Source organism: Rhamphochromis longiceps, linkage group LG2 (genome assembly GCF_057381845.1).
Source record: "Rhamphochromis longiceps isolate RC_006_pf linkage group LG2, R_longiceps_female_GT1.1, whole genome shotgun sequence".
Lineage (NCBI taxonomy): Eukaryota > Metazoa > Chordata > Actinopteri > Cichliformes > Cichlidae > Rhamphochromis > Rhamphochromis longiceps.
This window is the reverse complement of record NC_140558.1, coordinates 40,893,647-40,912,261: the sequence shown is the minus strand read 5'-3', so window position 1 is coordinate 40,912,261 and position 18,615 is coordinate 40,893,647. Positions and strand designations below refer to the sequence as shown.

The 18,615-nt window shown below is 39.4% G+C and overlaps 1 protein-coding gene across 11 annotated transcripts in view; it reads left to right on the top strand.

Moving 5' to 3' along the window:
• The window catches only part of enox2 (ecto-NOX disulfide-thiol exchanger 2), a 183,889-nt gene that overhangs the window by 124,146 nt on the left and 41,128 nt on the right, over nt 1-18,615 (top strand). For all 11 annotated transcript variants that reach the window (XR_014914642.1, XM_085429059.1, XM_085429058.1 and 8 more), the window contains one exon: nt 15,297-15,452. Coding sequence is in view for 10 of the 11 variants with exons in the window: in XM_085429059.1 (XP_085285185.1) it covers nt 15,297-15,452 (156 nt within the window). In the remaining variant the exon portion in view is untranslated. The remainder of the gene's footprint in view (nt 1-15,296; nt 15,453-18,615) is intronic.

Sequence of the window (18,615 nt, the reverse complement as noted above, 5' to 3'; positions counted from 1 at the left end):
TTTAAACGGCATGAGCTGAGTCACCAAGATGGGATTGCAGGCTGGTAATCTGTTTCAAACTGGCATACACACAAGCAAAGTCTGTCTGACAGATGCTGATATGACTCAGTCCCACTAGGATCAGTTAAAAGGAGCTTTTTTTGTTTTCAAACTCTGTGCTTCATGCAAGTTATAAAAGAACTGTTAAAAAACAAATGTATGCTGAGGTGACTTGTAATCGGTCATTCTTTGTCTTCCACCTTTAGCAAGTTAACGTTTCCTTGCGGCCTTTTCAGGCGGCTGTGTACTGATAAAATGCAGGTTCACATATGCCTATATATTTGTGTACACGCTGACACCGATGGCCTTCTGTACGCTCTGCTTTCCATTAATTAAATGCATTAAAGGATGCATATGAAACACTATTACCGAACTAGTCCTTAGGACACAAAACAAAACACCTGTATCAGCTTATCAAACAAGAACATTCACGCACGTTTTCATAGTTTCTCCCTTTGTTTTAATGAAATACACCAGTATCAGCACTAAAGGCATGTATTGTATTATACCTGCTGCATTATCGCTCAGCACCAAGCAATGACAAAAAATCAGTCATTGGTTTAACTTAGACCCCCGGAGAGCAGTCATTTTGGTTTTCTACCTTAGACCCCCGCGGAGTCATCATTTTGCGTTTCTACCTTTAAAAGCCGGAGAGCAGTCAGTCAAATGCTGGAGTCATTCATATGTATATTAGGTCGTTACCTAGGAATTCTGGAGGGAGGGGAGTGGGGGTGAGTGATTGAGGGGGTGGGGGAGTGGAGTGTTTCAGTTTGCCATCTTAGGGAGAAATCAACACGTCCTTTGTATGTCCTTTGTTGCTGACATTTATTGATGAAAACAGTACAAAAAACCAACCATTTGTACACATATTTACAAATAATGATAAAAAGTGAGTGAGTACATTTCAACATTTTCAGCAATCACTCACAATCCTGGCACTGCCACGGTATCTGTCGTCTGCATTTACCACATGTGTACCTGTAGCAGTGAACACATCGCACAGTGGCCTGATTTTTTTTGCATCTGTGTTTGACCTGACACGTGTGCATGAAAGGTAGAAGCCTGGGGATGCTAGTGTTAAAAGCAGCTGCTTCAACTGTTTGGAACCTCTCCGTTTTGGGGATTAGAACGGTGAAATTTCATTTATTTGCTCATTTATCCCACACTCTTACAACCTCAAAGTGCATTTTGTATGCGCCAGGTTGAGCTACTGTGTCCCGATCTACCGCTAAAATATCCAGCCTTACCGATTGCTTTGCTATCTATAACATTAGGTTCAGCAGCAACCTCCCACTCTCCATCTCTGAAGAGTTATTCTGCCATGTCTTTTCTCTCTTCTCAGTTGAAAGCCTTTCCCTAAAGCCTTTTATAAATCACTTCCCACTTCTTAGCTGAAATGCACTTTCATATTTGAAATATGCCAGGCTGGTGTGTGTGTGTGTGTGTATATATATGCACTTGGAGGCGAACTGTCTTCCAAATGCACTCCTCGGGAAATATTAAGGGAAACACACACAGACGCAGGCATTGCGTATTTCAAATATAGTAGAAGTCTTTCCAGTAAAGAAAAAGAGAAGTCAGAAGTGACACCAAAAAAGTCTCATAAAGATGGAAACCAGACAGATTTTGCCTGTTTGAAAGTTTTAACACTGATCTGACCATCCCAGACAAGTTCCATATTGCTGACTAAGAATGAAAAATACATGTTTCCTTGATTTGATTTCTGTTTACGGAGTCAGCCAAAAAAACATTCATTTTGCTTATTGGTTCCTTCTGTTTCTGGGACAGCATCAGGAAAGTAAACACAGGGATGAGGTCTTGAAGACGGTTCTGTCCAACCAAATGGCAAGAGAGCAATGTACTTGCTTACAGAGGAGGTCAGCCCTTAATTCATTTTCCAGCTAGCTGCTGGAAGACTGACTGTATAAGGTTTGTATTTTCTGCAAAACATACCCACCTTTGGTAGCTTTTCAGCCTAAACTGGCGAAGTCAGTTGGTGTACTTGGTGGTCATTTTGGTCAACATCCAGCTACGAATGCAGTTTTAAGATCTTCCCCAAACAAATCAGTTCAAGGGGGAAACAAACCAGACTCTGGTTCAGTCAGAATAAACAATTTTTGAGATGAAAACCAATGCTGGAAGGTGGACATAAACACATCTTTTCAAGAGTCTATATTGCAGCTGAAGTGTATGTGTGAAGCGGACTGATGGCCCCCTACTGAGATTCTCTCTTGGAACTTTATTTGCAGCAGTTGAAGACCTTTTCAGAGCAGTAATTTAAATTCATAGCAGAAAAGGCACACAACTAAAACACTAATGATGCCCGTACCAGTAATCCAGGGTGCACAATATGAGATCCGTGAAACTCGCACCTGTAGATGGAATGCAGCAATTAGTGTTATTAGCCGCACCTGTGTGTCCAAGGAAAATGTCTGCTGTGAGAAAGGCCAATTAAACTGCTTTTAAACTTAGTCAGACGCTCAGACAAGTTTGCCTCAGGTCGATCTTACAACCTGATTTTGATGTGGTAAGAAGGAAAACGGTGTGTGTGCGTGTTTGTGTGTTTGTGCGTGTGTATGAAAGAATGGCTTCGAGGCCGACACACCCACACAGATGTTTTCTGCTGTCTCATTAGACTTATGCCTCAGTTCAGCTCCATCATAAAAGATTACTGGTAGTGTATAACTGGAAGTAGCTAATTACACTTCAGTACGGTTCTTAGGTATATTTTACCAGGCTTGTAGCACACTGATCAATGGTTTGATCAATGTGCTTTCATCCGACCACATTCTTACTGGTTAGGCAATCATGGGTGTGACTTCTACAATAACGCTTTCATTTAATATTAAAATTATTTTAGCTGTATTATAGCTTGCATGTTGACATTTTGATTGCCTTTAATGCGAGCTGACTGACTTCATGCAGTATCATGTTGATGGAGCTGAGAGAGGGAGGTGTAATTTATTCCACTCCAAGAGGTGCAATAAACCAGCAAGGGAGTGAAGATGTTGGTCAAGTGTTGTTTGTTCACACCCACGCGACCTTAGGAAGAGTTTTCATCAGGCAAATGCCATGTGGTGGGTTTAGCTTCAGTTTTCAAAGCATTTAAATCTCGATTAGAGTGAAACATTAGATGTCAGAAGAAATTTCAGAAGGGTGATGGGTTGAGCCAAATCAGAAGATCTGCTGTTCATCTGCTCTTTATGAACGGAGTTCATCCCAGTAAATTCTTAAACACTCAGACTTTATTCAATTACTCTGCAATGAACATCTGGACTCGAACCCTATTTAAAAATAAATAAATAAATACACAGCTGACAGCTAACTTATAGTATTCTGTCAGCAGGCTGTACAGAAATGGAAATTGATGCTTTCTCAACCAGATAAACGCCACAAAAATAATTATATGTAATATTGAAATGTGCGAATTGTCTTATCATCTGTCTCCAGTCAGAAGGAGTTTTACATTTTCCTCCAGTGCATTTTCCACTAATTTCAAAGCATGAAAAAAAACATGCAAGTGGATCCACTTGAGCACAACCATCTTCTTTGCCTGTCTCAGTAGGACAAAATAGCTCAAGGTTAGCCACTATACATATGTGCATTCAGCTTTCATAAACTGTTCAGTTCTGTCGTAGAGGTTTCTTTTGGTAAATTTAGATTCTTCCGTTTCATTATGAACTCTTATGAAATCTCTGAACACGAAGCAGGAGGCACACACACTCATCAAAGACTTATGCTGTCATGCAGCATTTGTTGCCAGGGCACCTTTGCCTTTGAAGAAATCCAGGTGGATTAGTTATTGATTCCCCATCATGACTGTACATCATCTTTTTTTCCTTTTATTTTCACCTCTAACCAATGGGGAGAACACTCTCTCGGTCTTTTTGTCTGTCTTTGATTTTTGACGGCATTTCTGCACGAGTACACTTTGTCATATGTTTCCTGCATGTAGAGTTATGTGAGATTTTTATGTCAGTTCTAGGTTCATTCATTAAACGGACTGCCTGTGCCAGACCACTTTCCCGAGACATTAAAGTCTGCCTCTGTTTCATCCACTGTGAGCCCAGAATGTATTTCTACACTGCAGAGTCTTTCCCTGCCTCCAGCCAAGTGGGTTTATCCAGACAGACAGCTGGATAAACAGACTTCTGTGGGCATAGCCTTCAACTCTCTGCAGCCTCTCAAAGTCTAGTGCACATCTACAATGATGACAGTTTTATTTCTGTAGATGGACTGGGTAATGGTTATGTATATTAGAAAGTTTTGTGATGTGTGTTTGTGTTACACAGAGAGAGAGATTGGACTCGGGCAATAGGCGTGAGGTTGTACATACTGTATGATTTATGATCTTTATGCTGCAGAGGATTTTTGTGGTCTGCTTCCAACTGGTGCTGGATGGTTCCTAGAAGTTGCTTGAAGGCTTTTGTGATTGATTTTTTTCCCTTTTGTTTGCATTGTATTTACCTAACTAATTCAGTGTCCCCATACTGTTGCTGCTTCTGTCAATTCTGAATAAATGAATATATCTGTTGCATTTATGCATGTCCTACAGGAGGGATCTGCTTGCTTTTCAGGGGTTTCATACTCTTTGATTTCCTGTTTTAAAAGGGTTTTTGTGGATGTGGAAAAAAGAAAAATTACACTCAAAACTGCCCTCTGTAAAATCAGCATGCTGAACTTTGATTTTTTCCTTTTTCTTCAGGAATTGGGTTGTAGTACAAATTACACCTTTCTTGGCTGCTACTTCGAAGCACATCTGTCCTGCGTGCTGCACAACAACATTGAATATTTAGTATTTACTGCTGTTTACACTTAGCTAGATTAATGCGATGGTGTTGTGTTTAGTATGTTGCTTTGTTTTTTTTTCTGCTTGTTTTCTATTCTTCTCTCAACAGGTGATCCAGGAGATTTTTATTTTTTTTCTCCCCCCCTTTCTCACTGTCCCTCTCCCCTTCTGTTTTTCCTTTCCTTCCTCTTTCTTTCTCCCTTTCCTATCCCTCACTCATGTCTGTCCCGTCTGTAACATCTGAAAATAAAATATAATAAATAATAAAAACAAAGATCGACCAAATGGACCAATACGGCAATGCCACGATGATCCATTTGGCAAAGTAAATCCATTGGGTATCCTTGTTGGTCTTCAGACAACAATTCTGATGGCTAAAGAACCAAATGGGACAGGCAAAAAAAAAAGAAAAGAAAAAAAAATACATTACATGGTGCAGTCGTCTGAGCTGAATGCTCGTGGATAAGTTGACATCTTTAACATTCACAAAGCTAAAATAGTGAAAACTGTGATAATGGAACAAATGTTGCAAACAGTAACTAGAACATCTGGTTTCAAGATTTTTGAGATCTGACACAGATATCCTCCGCATGTCCTCCTCCTAGGGGCTTCACCTTGTATTTCCCCTCCCTTCGTAAGTATTCCCTTTAGTCCCACACATCCAGACTATAAGCAGAACCAGATTCATGGCTATAGAGTTACCCCTGTACATTTCTCACTACATACAGACCTCCCAAGATGGTTTTAGTTATTTAAGACAGTATAGTGTAACCGCCATTCTGCAGAGCAATTGGCCTGATTTGAAGCCTGCGCAAGTTCCCGATCTTTGTTTGTTTCTGATACAGAAAATCGAAGTAGTCTCCTTCATTTTTGTATACACAGTTATTAGGCTTTGTTTTGAGAGAGATTCTATAATTATTACTTGTCGCTCAGTGTCTCGCACTTCTAATAATGCCAGTAATGGATCACTATATTTCACAGACTTTATCTCATGTTCTTTTTCTTTTTTTGTTTGTTTTTGATATGAATTAACTATTCAACTAATATGTGCACCAACCAACAGCTGGTGCCTGATGCCACATTGCAAAGAATATAAACACATATATACGTAAAATTGTTGTTTTTATTCTTGGTCTCAGAATATTGTTGATGGATTCAGATATACAAATATGCTATATATAAATAGTCTTTCAGATCAAACAGTGGTCAAAATTAATTTGGCTTTGCCCATCAAGTCCCAGTTACAAAGAAATAACCATTGCAGTAATTTCTTTCCAATAATATGAATACACTGTTAGAGTGACCACAGCAAGTAACATTTTAACTCTTATTAGGGTCAATACAAATTGCCAGTTATTGGCTATAAGGTTAAATCTGTTTTGCTTAACCAGTAACTTTTGACTGGCTCAATGCTCGCACCACATTTTAGACGAGTAAAAGACTTCTGTAATAATCGTTATAGTAGATGTCTGTTTTCACACAAATGATGGCTTTGATTAGCTAATTTAGTTTCTCACATTTGGAGACAAATCTACTCTTTGGACAAAAGAGAAATTTGTAGGACTAACAGCAGATGCTGGCTTGGCCGCACACATTAGGAAAGCATTCGACACTTCACACACACGTATTTGCAAGTTTGTCAGAATTAATTTAGATGCACATATATTTGCATGAATACACACACAAGCTCAAACACTCTGGAGAATATATAAGCAGACTCCAGGGACAGACAAGTGTTCCCTGAATAAACAAACGTTCCTTTGTCTGTCGCTTCCCACTCATCCTCTTTCTTTCCCCACAGCTGCCACGAACCCCTGCACCACTGTACACACTGTGGAATATATAAAAAGTTAGTGTCATGCCTCATTACTCATTTAAAAAGGACTCCTCATATGATAGGATATGAATCTGGGCTCTCTCGTTCTCACGCATTAGCTCACCTGGATTAACATCAGGAAATACATTACATGACAGTCATTCCTTTGCCGTAAGCGTTTTCCAATCCCTGGACTGAAAGCTGTGTCCCTTTCTGCTGACTGCTCAGAAGCAGCAGTGGGACGATGCCAGAGGTTTTTGGCTGCACGTAGGCGGACAGAGCGGAGAGGCAAAGCCTTCCCCTACCTCGACTATACAATACATGTGGAAAAAAATAGAACAGTACTTATAGAGCTGCTGAAATAGGACTTTTCTGACCGTTCTCACCAATCTACTTCAAATGTGTTTGCCTGTTGTAGGCTATATATTGTTAAAAGCTGGATTTCTTATGGAGATTTGAGTATACAAGCAGCAGATGAAGACAATGGACTTTGGAGGGCAGCATAAGAGAACTGATTCCTATTTGGATGTAATCGAATAGAGAGATGAAATAACTTTTATGAACAGCAAGTAGATAGTTTCTCTCTATCCTGCAGCTTGCAGCTCACAAGAAATGTTGCAGTAAAAGAAATTAAGTCTGAGATGTTCATATGAAAATGTAAAGGGGGTGACTTTTGGTAGAAATTGAGCGAGGCGGCCTCTGGTAAGGTTCCAGGTGGCATGGGTAGCTCGCCTCATTAAAGAATATTATCCAGCACTGCCTCACGGCAGCTGCCTATGCCCCCCCACCACCACCCACCGCTGACTCTGCTAGAAGGGACGTTTACCCTGGAAATCAGAGAGGAGAACGGGGGAGGGAAGAGGAGGATGACATTAATAGCCAGGAGCTTCACATAATCAAATCTGCGCGTCTTGATTGACGGGCAACTCAGAATGTAATTACTTTGAACAAACCTTCAGGAACTAGATTGTTTAACATCAAAAGAACATCATCAAGAAGAACAAGAGGAAAATGAATGAGAGTAGAATAACCTCAGAGGCCAGCGTTGTGTGTGCACTCATGCATGTGACTGTACAAGAAAGAGGTGTTGCAGGAAGATGTTTGTGCGTTTCAGTTTTCCACACTGGGAGAAAATAGAGACTAAAGCTGAAAGACAAGCGTAGTAAACACAATCAGACAGATGTGCGGCTACGTGTGGGTGGACCCAGCCCCAGGTATCTTTTGTTTTTCTTACACAAGAGGACCCTTGTGCTCTCTAAGTCTCTCTGTGGGGTTTCTACCGAGTCAGAGAGACCTCTCCTTCAGCTCTCAATGAGTTCACACTATTTTTGCTAGTGTGACGTGTATCTCCACCAAACTGTTTAATATGCATCATTTATACAAAAATGTTAATGTTTTCTAAACACAAGAAAAGTTGCACTGAAAATCACTCAACACCATTTTTACCTTAAAGATTATATTTTGAATATTAGACGGTAGTAGTCCAGCTAGTCCGCTGCCAAATAAACAGCCATGTTTAATGTTTACATTACAAATCCAGAGTCTCAGCGCCCAAGACGGTCTCTTTAAATTTCTTGTTTTGTTAAAACGGTTCAAATATTTTGTGTGTATTGATTAGTTCAGAATGGTCTCCTTGTATTCTGTTGGTGGACTGATTGAGTAACTGACTAATCATTTCATCTCATCCTTGTCCAATTGTGCTATTGTTGAATCACAAATCTGGGTCTTGTTATCTGGGCTTGCCTCTGAATTAGTGCTCCTTTTGCTTAACTGGTTGACTGAATTAAACGTAAGTAATAGCCTCTTATAGCTGTGCCCAATCATGTCCTCATTATTTTGCATGTGCTGCCCCTCGGTTTTTTGTAAATTTGCAATTAAGTATCATTCCATTATTGTTACACCCACAGGCTTCCGAAGCTTCGTTTATTAAAGCTGAATTGACATCGTTGTGAAGATGTTTCTGTTTCTGGGAGCAACAGTTGTTTGTGCCTTAACCCACATGACTTAGACAGTTTATCATTGTTTATCATTTGTTTTTGCAGCAATTCTGCAGCACACACGCGTCTCTTATACATTCTTTTTTTATAACTGTGCAAATCACAATGGCCTAGATTAATTTTTTCTCTTCATTTGTCTTTAATTTAGTGTTTGTTTTAATTCTTCAGTTTCTAAGATCCTTTAAATGTCTTCCTTCTCCTTAATTCGTCTCTCAATACAAGTTTTGGCAGCCATTACTGTGGTTTTTGTGTTAAAGGTGTGAAGGGTGATGGCGATGGAGCTATTTGGTTGCTTGTCTTTTTATGATTATCACAGTGGAGCTTAGTACTTAGAGGGAACAGGGCTTTATTAACCTCTTTCACCTTGACACAGCCAGCTGTGAATGGAATTTCAGATTGATTTTAAATTTGTATTGATTTTCTTAAATGCCGCATATATTAGCCTGTCTTTTTGTTGTTGTTTTCCTCTCCCCCACTAGGATGACTTAGGAAAACAACAGATGACCGACAAATGACCCAAGTAACCTCAAACACGGGACATTTTCCTGTGTTTTCCGACAGCAATTTAAAGCCTGCCTGTTTTTGCTAATTTCCACCCTCGTGTTTTATTTTTGGGCTCTAGTAGCTTTGTATGGCTCACATTTTAAAATCTTTTCCCCCTCCTCTCTCTTAGTGAGCCTTTGTGTAGCCTCTCAGTTCATCCACCGTCTGAAACAAGCCATTTTAGCACCTTGCCATTTCCTCTCCTCTCAAACAGAAGGGTTTACATGGTTGCGAGTGGATAAAGCGCTTCTGCTGGCAGACTGAGCTGTGTGCCTGAGATGACCATATTAAGGACATGCAGTCTCATTGCCGTACACATCCAGGAGCAGAAGAAAACTGTTGGAATCTGACTGCTTGGAAGTGTTTTGAGCTTTTGGATCAAAGTCATTACTTGTAGACAGACACTCTTTATTATTTAAAACTTTAGCTATAAAGCATAATCGGTCCACTTTAACCTTTAACAGAAGAAAACCACAAAAGTAAAATTGGCAACAAAGAAGGATTCATCCACTGCATGTGCTATATATTTCAAGCTTGAACTCGGGTTTTGGCTGAATACTCCTGCAGATTAGTAACACATACACTAATGGCTACGTTCCTGGAAAAACTTTTAAAGAATTGAAACTCTAATAGAACGTGGTGTTTCCCTGATTACCAGCCAAGTGTACCAAAGCTAGCTAGATGAGCTGTGTTGAACTATCTCCAATAGTTGGCAGTGTTGCCATGTTCACAGTTATTAATGACTGGGTTTTTGTTTTCTCTTTTTCCTACAAGTAAGAGAAGATTGAGGCTTGTAGAAATGATAAGGCAATGTGTGAGCCCACCCTCGGTCTCACCTCCACAGACTTGGTCACCACTTCCTGTCACATTTGAGCACACTGGATATCCTGTTGTTTTTTTTATACTGGTGCAACCACCAATATTTTCTAAGCACTTCAAATGGTTTTGGTGCCTGAACGTAACCAAACAAAGAGTGAAAGCAGAGCTTGCAAACAACACACAAACTGTGGTCTTCCAGCTTAGATTTGTGTGATCGATGAGATCTCCTCCTTCAACTGTGTGACAGATTCTGCTTATTATTTACACTGTGGTTGGAACAGCTGGTCATGATTTTGTAATAGTCTGGTGAGATTGTATTGTTTTTGGGGTTGTGTGTTCTTTGTGTTTTTTGTGTTTTTTTTGCTTTTCTTGTCTTACAATGCACATAATTGCGTGTAGCTATCAGGTTGTGGATATTTTAATATCCATCTTAGTTACAGTGTGCCAAATTTCTTTTTTTTCTTTTCTTTTGTTTTTAATCTGATATCTGCAATCAGCATCCCAAATATGCTCACATGATCTCCATTACAGTATGGACATGTAGTAGTAGTAGTAGTGGTATTTTACCTTAGTAGGAGTGAGACTTTTGACACATATTTTCTGTAGCAGGCATAAACAGTGGTGCATAAGATCTAATGTAAGTGTAAATTCTGACAAAACAGCAGATCCTAAAAACAAAAGCTTAAATTTTCATCCATGTCCATTTACAGAATAGACTGTAAGTAGCATAGGAGGAAATATGTTATTTAGTATTTAGTATTTATTTATTTATTGTCATTGTCAAGAACAATGAAATTGCGTTTGGGGCTTCCATACAACCCCAAAAAAAAGAAGAAAATAATAAATACCCCTTAAAACCCAAGTGTACATATTTAACCCAGTGTGACTCCAATGCAATAAGACAATCCTTAGCAATAATGTTCGTAGAAATTCAGACAAAGAATTTGTCTGAAAGTTATGTGTGTTTATATTCATGATGAAATGTGCTCCTTGACCTGTATTGTTAAAAATGGAGATGGGGAGGGAAGCTGCGGGTGCTGTAAATCTCTGGGAAGAAGTAAATAATCGTCTTTATTACACTTGATTCTGCTTTATACGTGCTTCAGGTCTCAGGCATTTGATGGTTAAGGATAAATTCATAGGCTCACATTTTCTCACCCTGTCTAGAGGGAACATGAACGGCGCTGCAGTGAAATTGCAGCCTGATGCAGCCACATCGTTTTCTCCATATGAGCTGAGATCTAGTTTGATTTGTATCAAAATATGTTATAAACTCACCAGCATGTTTCCTTGTTTTAAAACGGGGACAGTGGAGCTTGGGCAGTCCTGAAGTTCTGAATCTTTTCTTTTTGACATATTGTTTGGCATTCAGGCTGTTGCACCACCACCCCATCCTCTATCAACCTTTTCTTATCATTCTTTCCTCTCACTGTGACACCTGGTTAGAGACTGAGGTCATCAGCACACATCCATCCATTTTCCCTTGATGTAGCTCGCTTTGCTCATTTTAGTTTTTTGAGGCCGTGTTTTTGGGGGTTTGTTTTTTCAGTATCCAGCCTCTATTTCCTTTTTATCCTTCAGCCATTTTTATCAGCCCAACATATTCATTACACCCTCCCCTGCTCAAGGGACCTATTTTGAGCCTTCGATAATATGCATATTTCTTTATTCGCCTTCACTAAGTGTCATTTAATTCCTTTACTTCCCTCTCTTACAGTAGATTTAGAGGGAATCACTTATGAGGAAATGTATCTATAGCCATCTATTTCCACTTAATGCTGCAGACCGAAGAACAGTAAATAATATTTTCCTCAATGGATTTATTGCTATTGAAGATTCAAATGAGCAGACTTCAGATCACAGATAATACATGCTACTATTATTTTCTGGTGGTGGGCCCTATCACAGTGATTTATTTGCATTGCTGTAAACTGTGACTCATCGTATATGGAGCCCCCAAAGTGCTCAGCATTAAATAAATAAATATGAATGGCTGTAATTAAGCAATAATTTGCAAATTTATTCAGGAGATAATTAAAACTCAACTCATTACTATATAATACATTTTATTTATTTTCATAATTTAACATAAAATTACAGGACTTAATTTGTTTTCATAATGGCATTTTTTCCCCATAACCATTTTTTAATTTATTATGTTTCTGTTTTCTTTTTTACTGTTTATTCAAAGCAGCATGAACTTGGTTAATTCCGAATTGGTTAAGAGACGGGGGAATTTAATTGCCTGGAAAGTATAAGAGGGTAAGAGAGAGGCGGGGAAGCAGCAAGTCGTGAAAAGACATTTGGATGCAAGTGAGTGCAAGTTATGCGTCGATGTAGTTTTACTGGAAGCGTTGGTGAATCAGAGGCTGAAATTTCCCGATTACAAATCAGGATTCAATAAACATGAGTTGGACCCAAAGGTACTGTAAGAACGACACAGTGCAGTTACATGAAGACTGCAGCGACAGTGAAAGTTAGTTGCATCATGTTTCATGTCAGGAGGAGCTGAAATATCCCAGCAAACTGTCAGTTTTAATTCCGTGATCATGTCATGTGGGATGGATGACTTGTCTGTTCACATCATTAAGTATGCTGTGTGAAACGTGGACCTCAGAGGTGGCAATGAGAGAAGTGAGATATTAAGGGTTGACACTACAGTGACATGTCTGTTTAATGTGCATTTAATTAAATCAAAGCGTGGTATTTGAAGCGAGACATCTCCGTTTTATATTTTAAATTGCCAAGGTAGATGCAAAAGGGTTTTTTGTTTTACATTATTACCCGTTAGGGGCAGGCGATATCGCCTCAAAAATGTATCACGATTATATTGTGAGAGGAAATCTGTGATAATGTTCATGATATTGAAATAAGGTGACTGCAGCTTGCAGGCAGTGGCATTTATTAGTGGAAAAAAGTGAATGTCATTTTCCAGCCTTCTTTTTTTTAATGAGCAACAGCAAACAGCTCGTTTGAAGTGCAACTGTATTGCCAGCAGGTGCCAGCAGTAGCATTATAGTCCAATAGTGATACAGAACGGTAACCTAGGAAGTGTTTCCTTAATAAACCTGCTCAGCTTTTTACTTTAATTGTTGTTATACTAGCTTAACCTTGTAACTCTTCAGGAGCCTGCATAGAATAGTAAAATTGAAACAGAAGTATTTTCTGCGTGGGATCTTGTGTTGAGCTCTTTAACTAGTTGCTTAAAGCCATTCTTTTCCACCGTAACCGCATCAGTCCCCGCTGTTTGTTCTTTTTGTTATTTGGATTGCTACTAGCGAGTGCTCCAGCAACTGCCTGTTGAGTCACCAGCTGCTCGTATCTCCTCCTCACATGCCTCAATAGGCTGGTTGTAGTCAATGCTGTGTTTTTGCCTTAAGTGGTGGAACGGGTTTATTTCCATCTTTACCAGGAAGAGTTTCCTTATATATTTTGTAAAATATGGGGCTTAGTTGGAGGTCTGACCTCTTGTAGCCACCTCACTTGCATATTATTGAAGCAGCTCCTTTTTTTTTTTTTAGGCCTTAAATTGTCATCAGAGGCTGGCACACTGCTCTCAGACATGGTTTTTTTTTTTTAAATACTGCTATCATTGTGGACAGCATGGCACAGCCCTATGAGGCATCTGATGAATCTGATAGTCCCCAAATTAAGTCTGCATCATGACTACTACCCCAGCTATAAAGGACTGTCTTCAGCAGCAAGAAGAACAAAGTGACCTCCAGCAAATGGTTTAAAGATGACGAAGACATTTTGGGTTTTCATCAAAAATCAGAAGCAGTTAAGACGATAACTCAACAGCTTTTAACACCTGCTGCCTTTAGAACAAGCCTATTATATAAGTCAGAAGCAAATATTTTGATTGCCTTGCCATGTCATAAAATAGTAGTTGTCATAGAAGTAGTACATAGTAATTAACCTGTAATTAAAAGGAAACGACTGACACATTACACATTCATGTGGTTAACAATAGACTGATTTTAAAAGCACAACATGCTACCAGATTGTCACTTTAACTTTGTTTGCAAGAAAGATAAACAATAGTGTTTAAGGAGTAGATGAAAGATGCCTGCAGGATGTTACACGTCAGATGAACTGTATTGCTTTGTCGGTGTTTGATTTTAGTAGAAGCAGATTAATCAGCAGAAACAGTAACTGTTACATCATCTTTTGAAGAGCCTTACTTTGACATGTCTGTGACATGATCACAGTTCTGAAAAATCTGTCACTGAAAATTAATTAGTCGAGTTTTAATACTTTCTTTAGTAATTTCATGGTTCATTATATATTTTACACAGTTTGGTTATTAAATGTCGTTTAATTTCTTTTTAATTTGTTGGATATCGAACACTGTGGGGATCCACACTCCTCCTGTCTGCTCTGCTGAACCCTCCCACTGTGCTGACTGATAGGACCGCATCTGCATATCTACAAATAAACTAAGGAAAAACATTAAATTCTCCCAGAAATTAGTTTGCTGTAAGATGTCTCAGATTCATTATTTTGCTGGTTAATTTATGTATTTCCTGATTCCGCTGGTGACCAACATGTCTGGCAATCAGTAAATGTCACCGTCTGTAAAACAGTTTTAACTAGTGTCACTTTTTTTAAACATACAGTATCTCGAGCATCACATTTTGCATATAACCTTTTGTGACAGATTTGCGAGCAGCGCTCTTGCATGTGCATGCACAAATGCAAAAGCTTCACTCACCCCGCGGCATAATTGTAAACTCCAGATCCTCTGCAGATGATGTTGACACATTGGACGATGTGGTGAGGAGCATCATTTCCATTTTATAAAGTTCCATATTGAGACTAGTATGCACAAAAAAGTGCAGTGTTTGCCTGTGTTTCAGTATGAGAGTAGATGTGTCCATGTTTCCCAGCCCCAGTGTGAATCAGCATTGTAAATAAAGCTGCTCTGATATGTAGACCCACTTGCATTATCTGTAAGTTCATCATTCAAACAACAGGGGTGACAGAGAAAGAATGACTCAGTAAAAACTTCTTGAAATATGCATGTGGTTTGCAAGATTATTTATTCATGCATGGCTGTGTATTCCATTATGTGTAGGCTGCTTGTGTGTCACTGTTGTTGACAGAGAATCACTCAGGGAATAAGTACGCAATGTGAATGCAACTTAAAAGATTTAGTATGGGCTGAGGTGATATCTGACCAAAGGTTGGTTATTCAGTGCAACTCTGTTTATTGTTACTGTGTAGGTGTTACCTTTTCCCTTTGGAAGGAAACTACTGTTTGAGCTCATTCATATTTCTCTCCTGCCTCCAGATTTTGACCCTAGCCTTGGTATGATGGCTGGAATTACCCCCATGAACCCAATGATGCCCGGCCTCGGTATGGTACCTGCAGCTCTCTCCCAAGACGTACCGGTTGTCAAGGAGATCATCCACTGCAAAAGCTGCACCTTGTTCCCCCCCAACCCCAGTAAGTCATAGTATTATGCTAATCCTACACCGGCTCTTTTCTTCTAATACAGCTAAAAAGACCACATTTCTTTGGCAGACATCGGCTTGTGTTAGAGCTTGAGATGCAGCACCTTAATTAAAAATACCTCAAAGAAGGGTCAGGTTTTGAAATGCATTATTTTTTAATTTGGTTTAATTAATAATCTTGTTAATAATTTCCCAGTGTCCTGGACAGCATCTTCAGCTAAATTGATCGGAACATTAGTTCAGATTGAGCATAGATGGCTACAAAGTTGAGACCAAACAGCTGATCTCATCAGCTGGTTTCAGTTCCAGCTGACATCAGCTGACCACTGATCATGTTGGTAAAATCTTAAGTAAGCCCTTTTATTTACATTGCTTTAGCCTGCTGACAGTTGTCGTGCAAGCCACTTTGCAACCCACATCAAGCTCCAGTCTGTTCTGTTTGTGATTCTACTTTCGTGCTTCAATGTCCTTATGCTTTCGATCCATGTGCAGAACTGTAGGGAAGTCCCACAACATCTACGCCAAAATTATTTTTTCACTTTACTGCAGATGCAAAAGAAATGAAAAAAAGAAAAAAGAAAAAAATTGAGTTGTTTCTTGAAGATTTGATCATATTTATCAGTTTAGGTGATTTATTGCTTTGCAGGATTTCTACCCATACGGTTTTGTTAAAATGTTGCTTAGACTTAGTATTACACTGTCATAAACAATGTCAGTACAAGAGAAGATACACCTGTTCACTTTAAGCTGCATTTACATTCTGACAAACACAGTGGAAATTCTCAGGGCAAAAATCTCACTTTGTATAATCTGATGGTATGTGTGTTTCCCAGAGTGGCGTTTATATTTATCTCACCGCCACCTTCCAATTATTCCGAGTTAGGAACCAAAATAGTGGGGGGGTACTTTGATTGATCCCACCTCTGCTTTACAGATTTCCTGCTGCATAAAGCTCTCTGCCTGGGGACTTTTTTCAAACAAGTGCTACATGTCATCTTCAAGGTGAACTGAAAGAAAAGCTCCTTACCACATTAGCATTCACTAGTTTACAATCCTTTTGCAAAACAAAACACACTCCTGAATTTTATTAGGCAAATATTGTTTTTCACGGCGCACATAAAGCTGTTTTAAGATATTCTTGTGCATCTGCTGTATGCATTTTGGCTCAGTATATGTGACAAAATAGAGCAGAGAGAAAAGCAGATTAAAAGTTTAACTTCACCTTGGATCATATTTCGAGCTAGTTGTCAGGAGCAAGTACAGAAATGAACCAGGTACTTTGTTCAGGGGCACCTACAAACCCTGAGGCTAAATGAGGGATCAGCTTGTCAAGAAATTACCCAACAACTTTATAGCCTGTCACAGTCACTCACAAGCGCGAGTGAAAACTTTTTGTGGAAAATGATCTCTTCCCAAAACCTTTTCAATCCTTGGTGGCACATGGACATGAGGCTTAATTGGTAACCTTTTTCATCCTCCTTGTTACTTTCTACTTCCCTGCCTTTCTACTCTGCTCCACTTACTCTTCTCTCGCTTTTTTGCTCCCCAGCTCTACTTATGATCTTTTTGCGTGTCACTTATTCCAGTGTCACAAAAAAGCAGTCCATCTATAAGCCAGGTATTTTAAAATAGGCAGACAATTGAGAAGCTGTCTAGCTTGATTCTTCTCATGAAAGCTAAGTAGCTCTGTAGGAGGTCTACAGGAATGGCTAATGCCCAGTGAGAATTGGCGCCTTATCAAATGGGTTGATTTTGTGTTTCTGTGGCTCTGAGAGTTCTGGTGTCGATCTCAGGTGTATCTGTCAGGGTCGCATTTTCCAGCTAAGGGAACTGACTAAAACCAGTTCAGGTATTTGGCAAGGTTGTGGTATGTCGCCAGTTTATTTACAATATCTCATCTACAGTTTGACTCATTCTATTTCCATCCCAAAAACTGTTAATTGAGAAATAATATTAAAAATATGTTGCTGAGCCTTAAGGTAATGACTATCAGGCCAAACCCCAAAGGAGTTTTGCACTTAACAGACCATTACAGGACCTTTGAAGGTGTCTTGAGGAATTGGACAACACATCTTTATGGAGCGAGGCAAGGCCAGCATATCTAACAGACTGCAAATGTAACGCTGTTCTTTGTCTTGTTTCTTCTTTGGGAGGTTTTGCTATGTAAATTACCCTTCTACCAGATGTGGTGTGAACATCTGGCGATCACTATAATGTAAAAGATGGATGATAAGTCAAACCTGGTCTCTTCCTGCTGTTGTTCTGTGGTCTTAAGTGTAATGCTCACATTTCTTGTAGGAGCTTTAAGGCATGGGCAGTGATCACCTTTACACAGTAAACTGCAGTGGACTCTGTTCTGACACATCTTACACTTACACTACTTCTGCTTTTGTGTATGTGATTGGACCACACGGGCCAGCCATCACTCCACATCACTCGTTGTCCTTCATTTGATAACCTTTCTGAAGCTACTAACTTCGACCTGTCATTTTGGAGTTGCTCTGAGCAGTCGTCTAGCCATCGCAATTTGGCCTTTTGTCAGAGTTGCCTGAACTCTTACACATATCCATTTTCTCCTGTCTCCAACACAAACTTGAAATCCTGTCTGTTTGCTTGCTGCTTATTACATTCCAAGCCTGAAAGGTATCATTGTTACAGGATCAGTGTTATTAATTTCACGTCTTTATATGTGGTGTCAGTGACGATTATCTCACCTCGACTGAAAAATTCAGTCAGCTAAAGGACAGGGCTGGGCGTGGCATGTGGGGATATATCTGGAGACCTCTGAAGCTAAAAAGAGAGTCTGACGTGCAGAAAACGGTAGAAAACCGCTTTATTTAAGTCAATACTGTCAGATAGTTAAATGCACAGTTGCACCGGATACTGTATCAGCTTTTATTTAACAGGCAAGAAAGTTTACCCAGTCTTTCATATCAAAAAGTGGTGTTTTATTTTTGAGAATAGGATCTTGTCAGCATCTGTCTCGCTAAGGCTGTGTTGTCTTCCCAGTATGACAGAACTGACGGGTGAGTGAGAGGAGAACATTTTGATAGCACTGAATCATTATTTCATACTGCATGCTGTCAAAAGTGCTTTGAGATGCAAAATAGTGGTGGCCGGGACAAATCGTTGGGAGATGAAGTTATTTGAAGTCT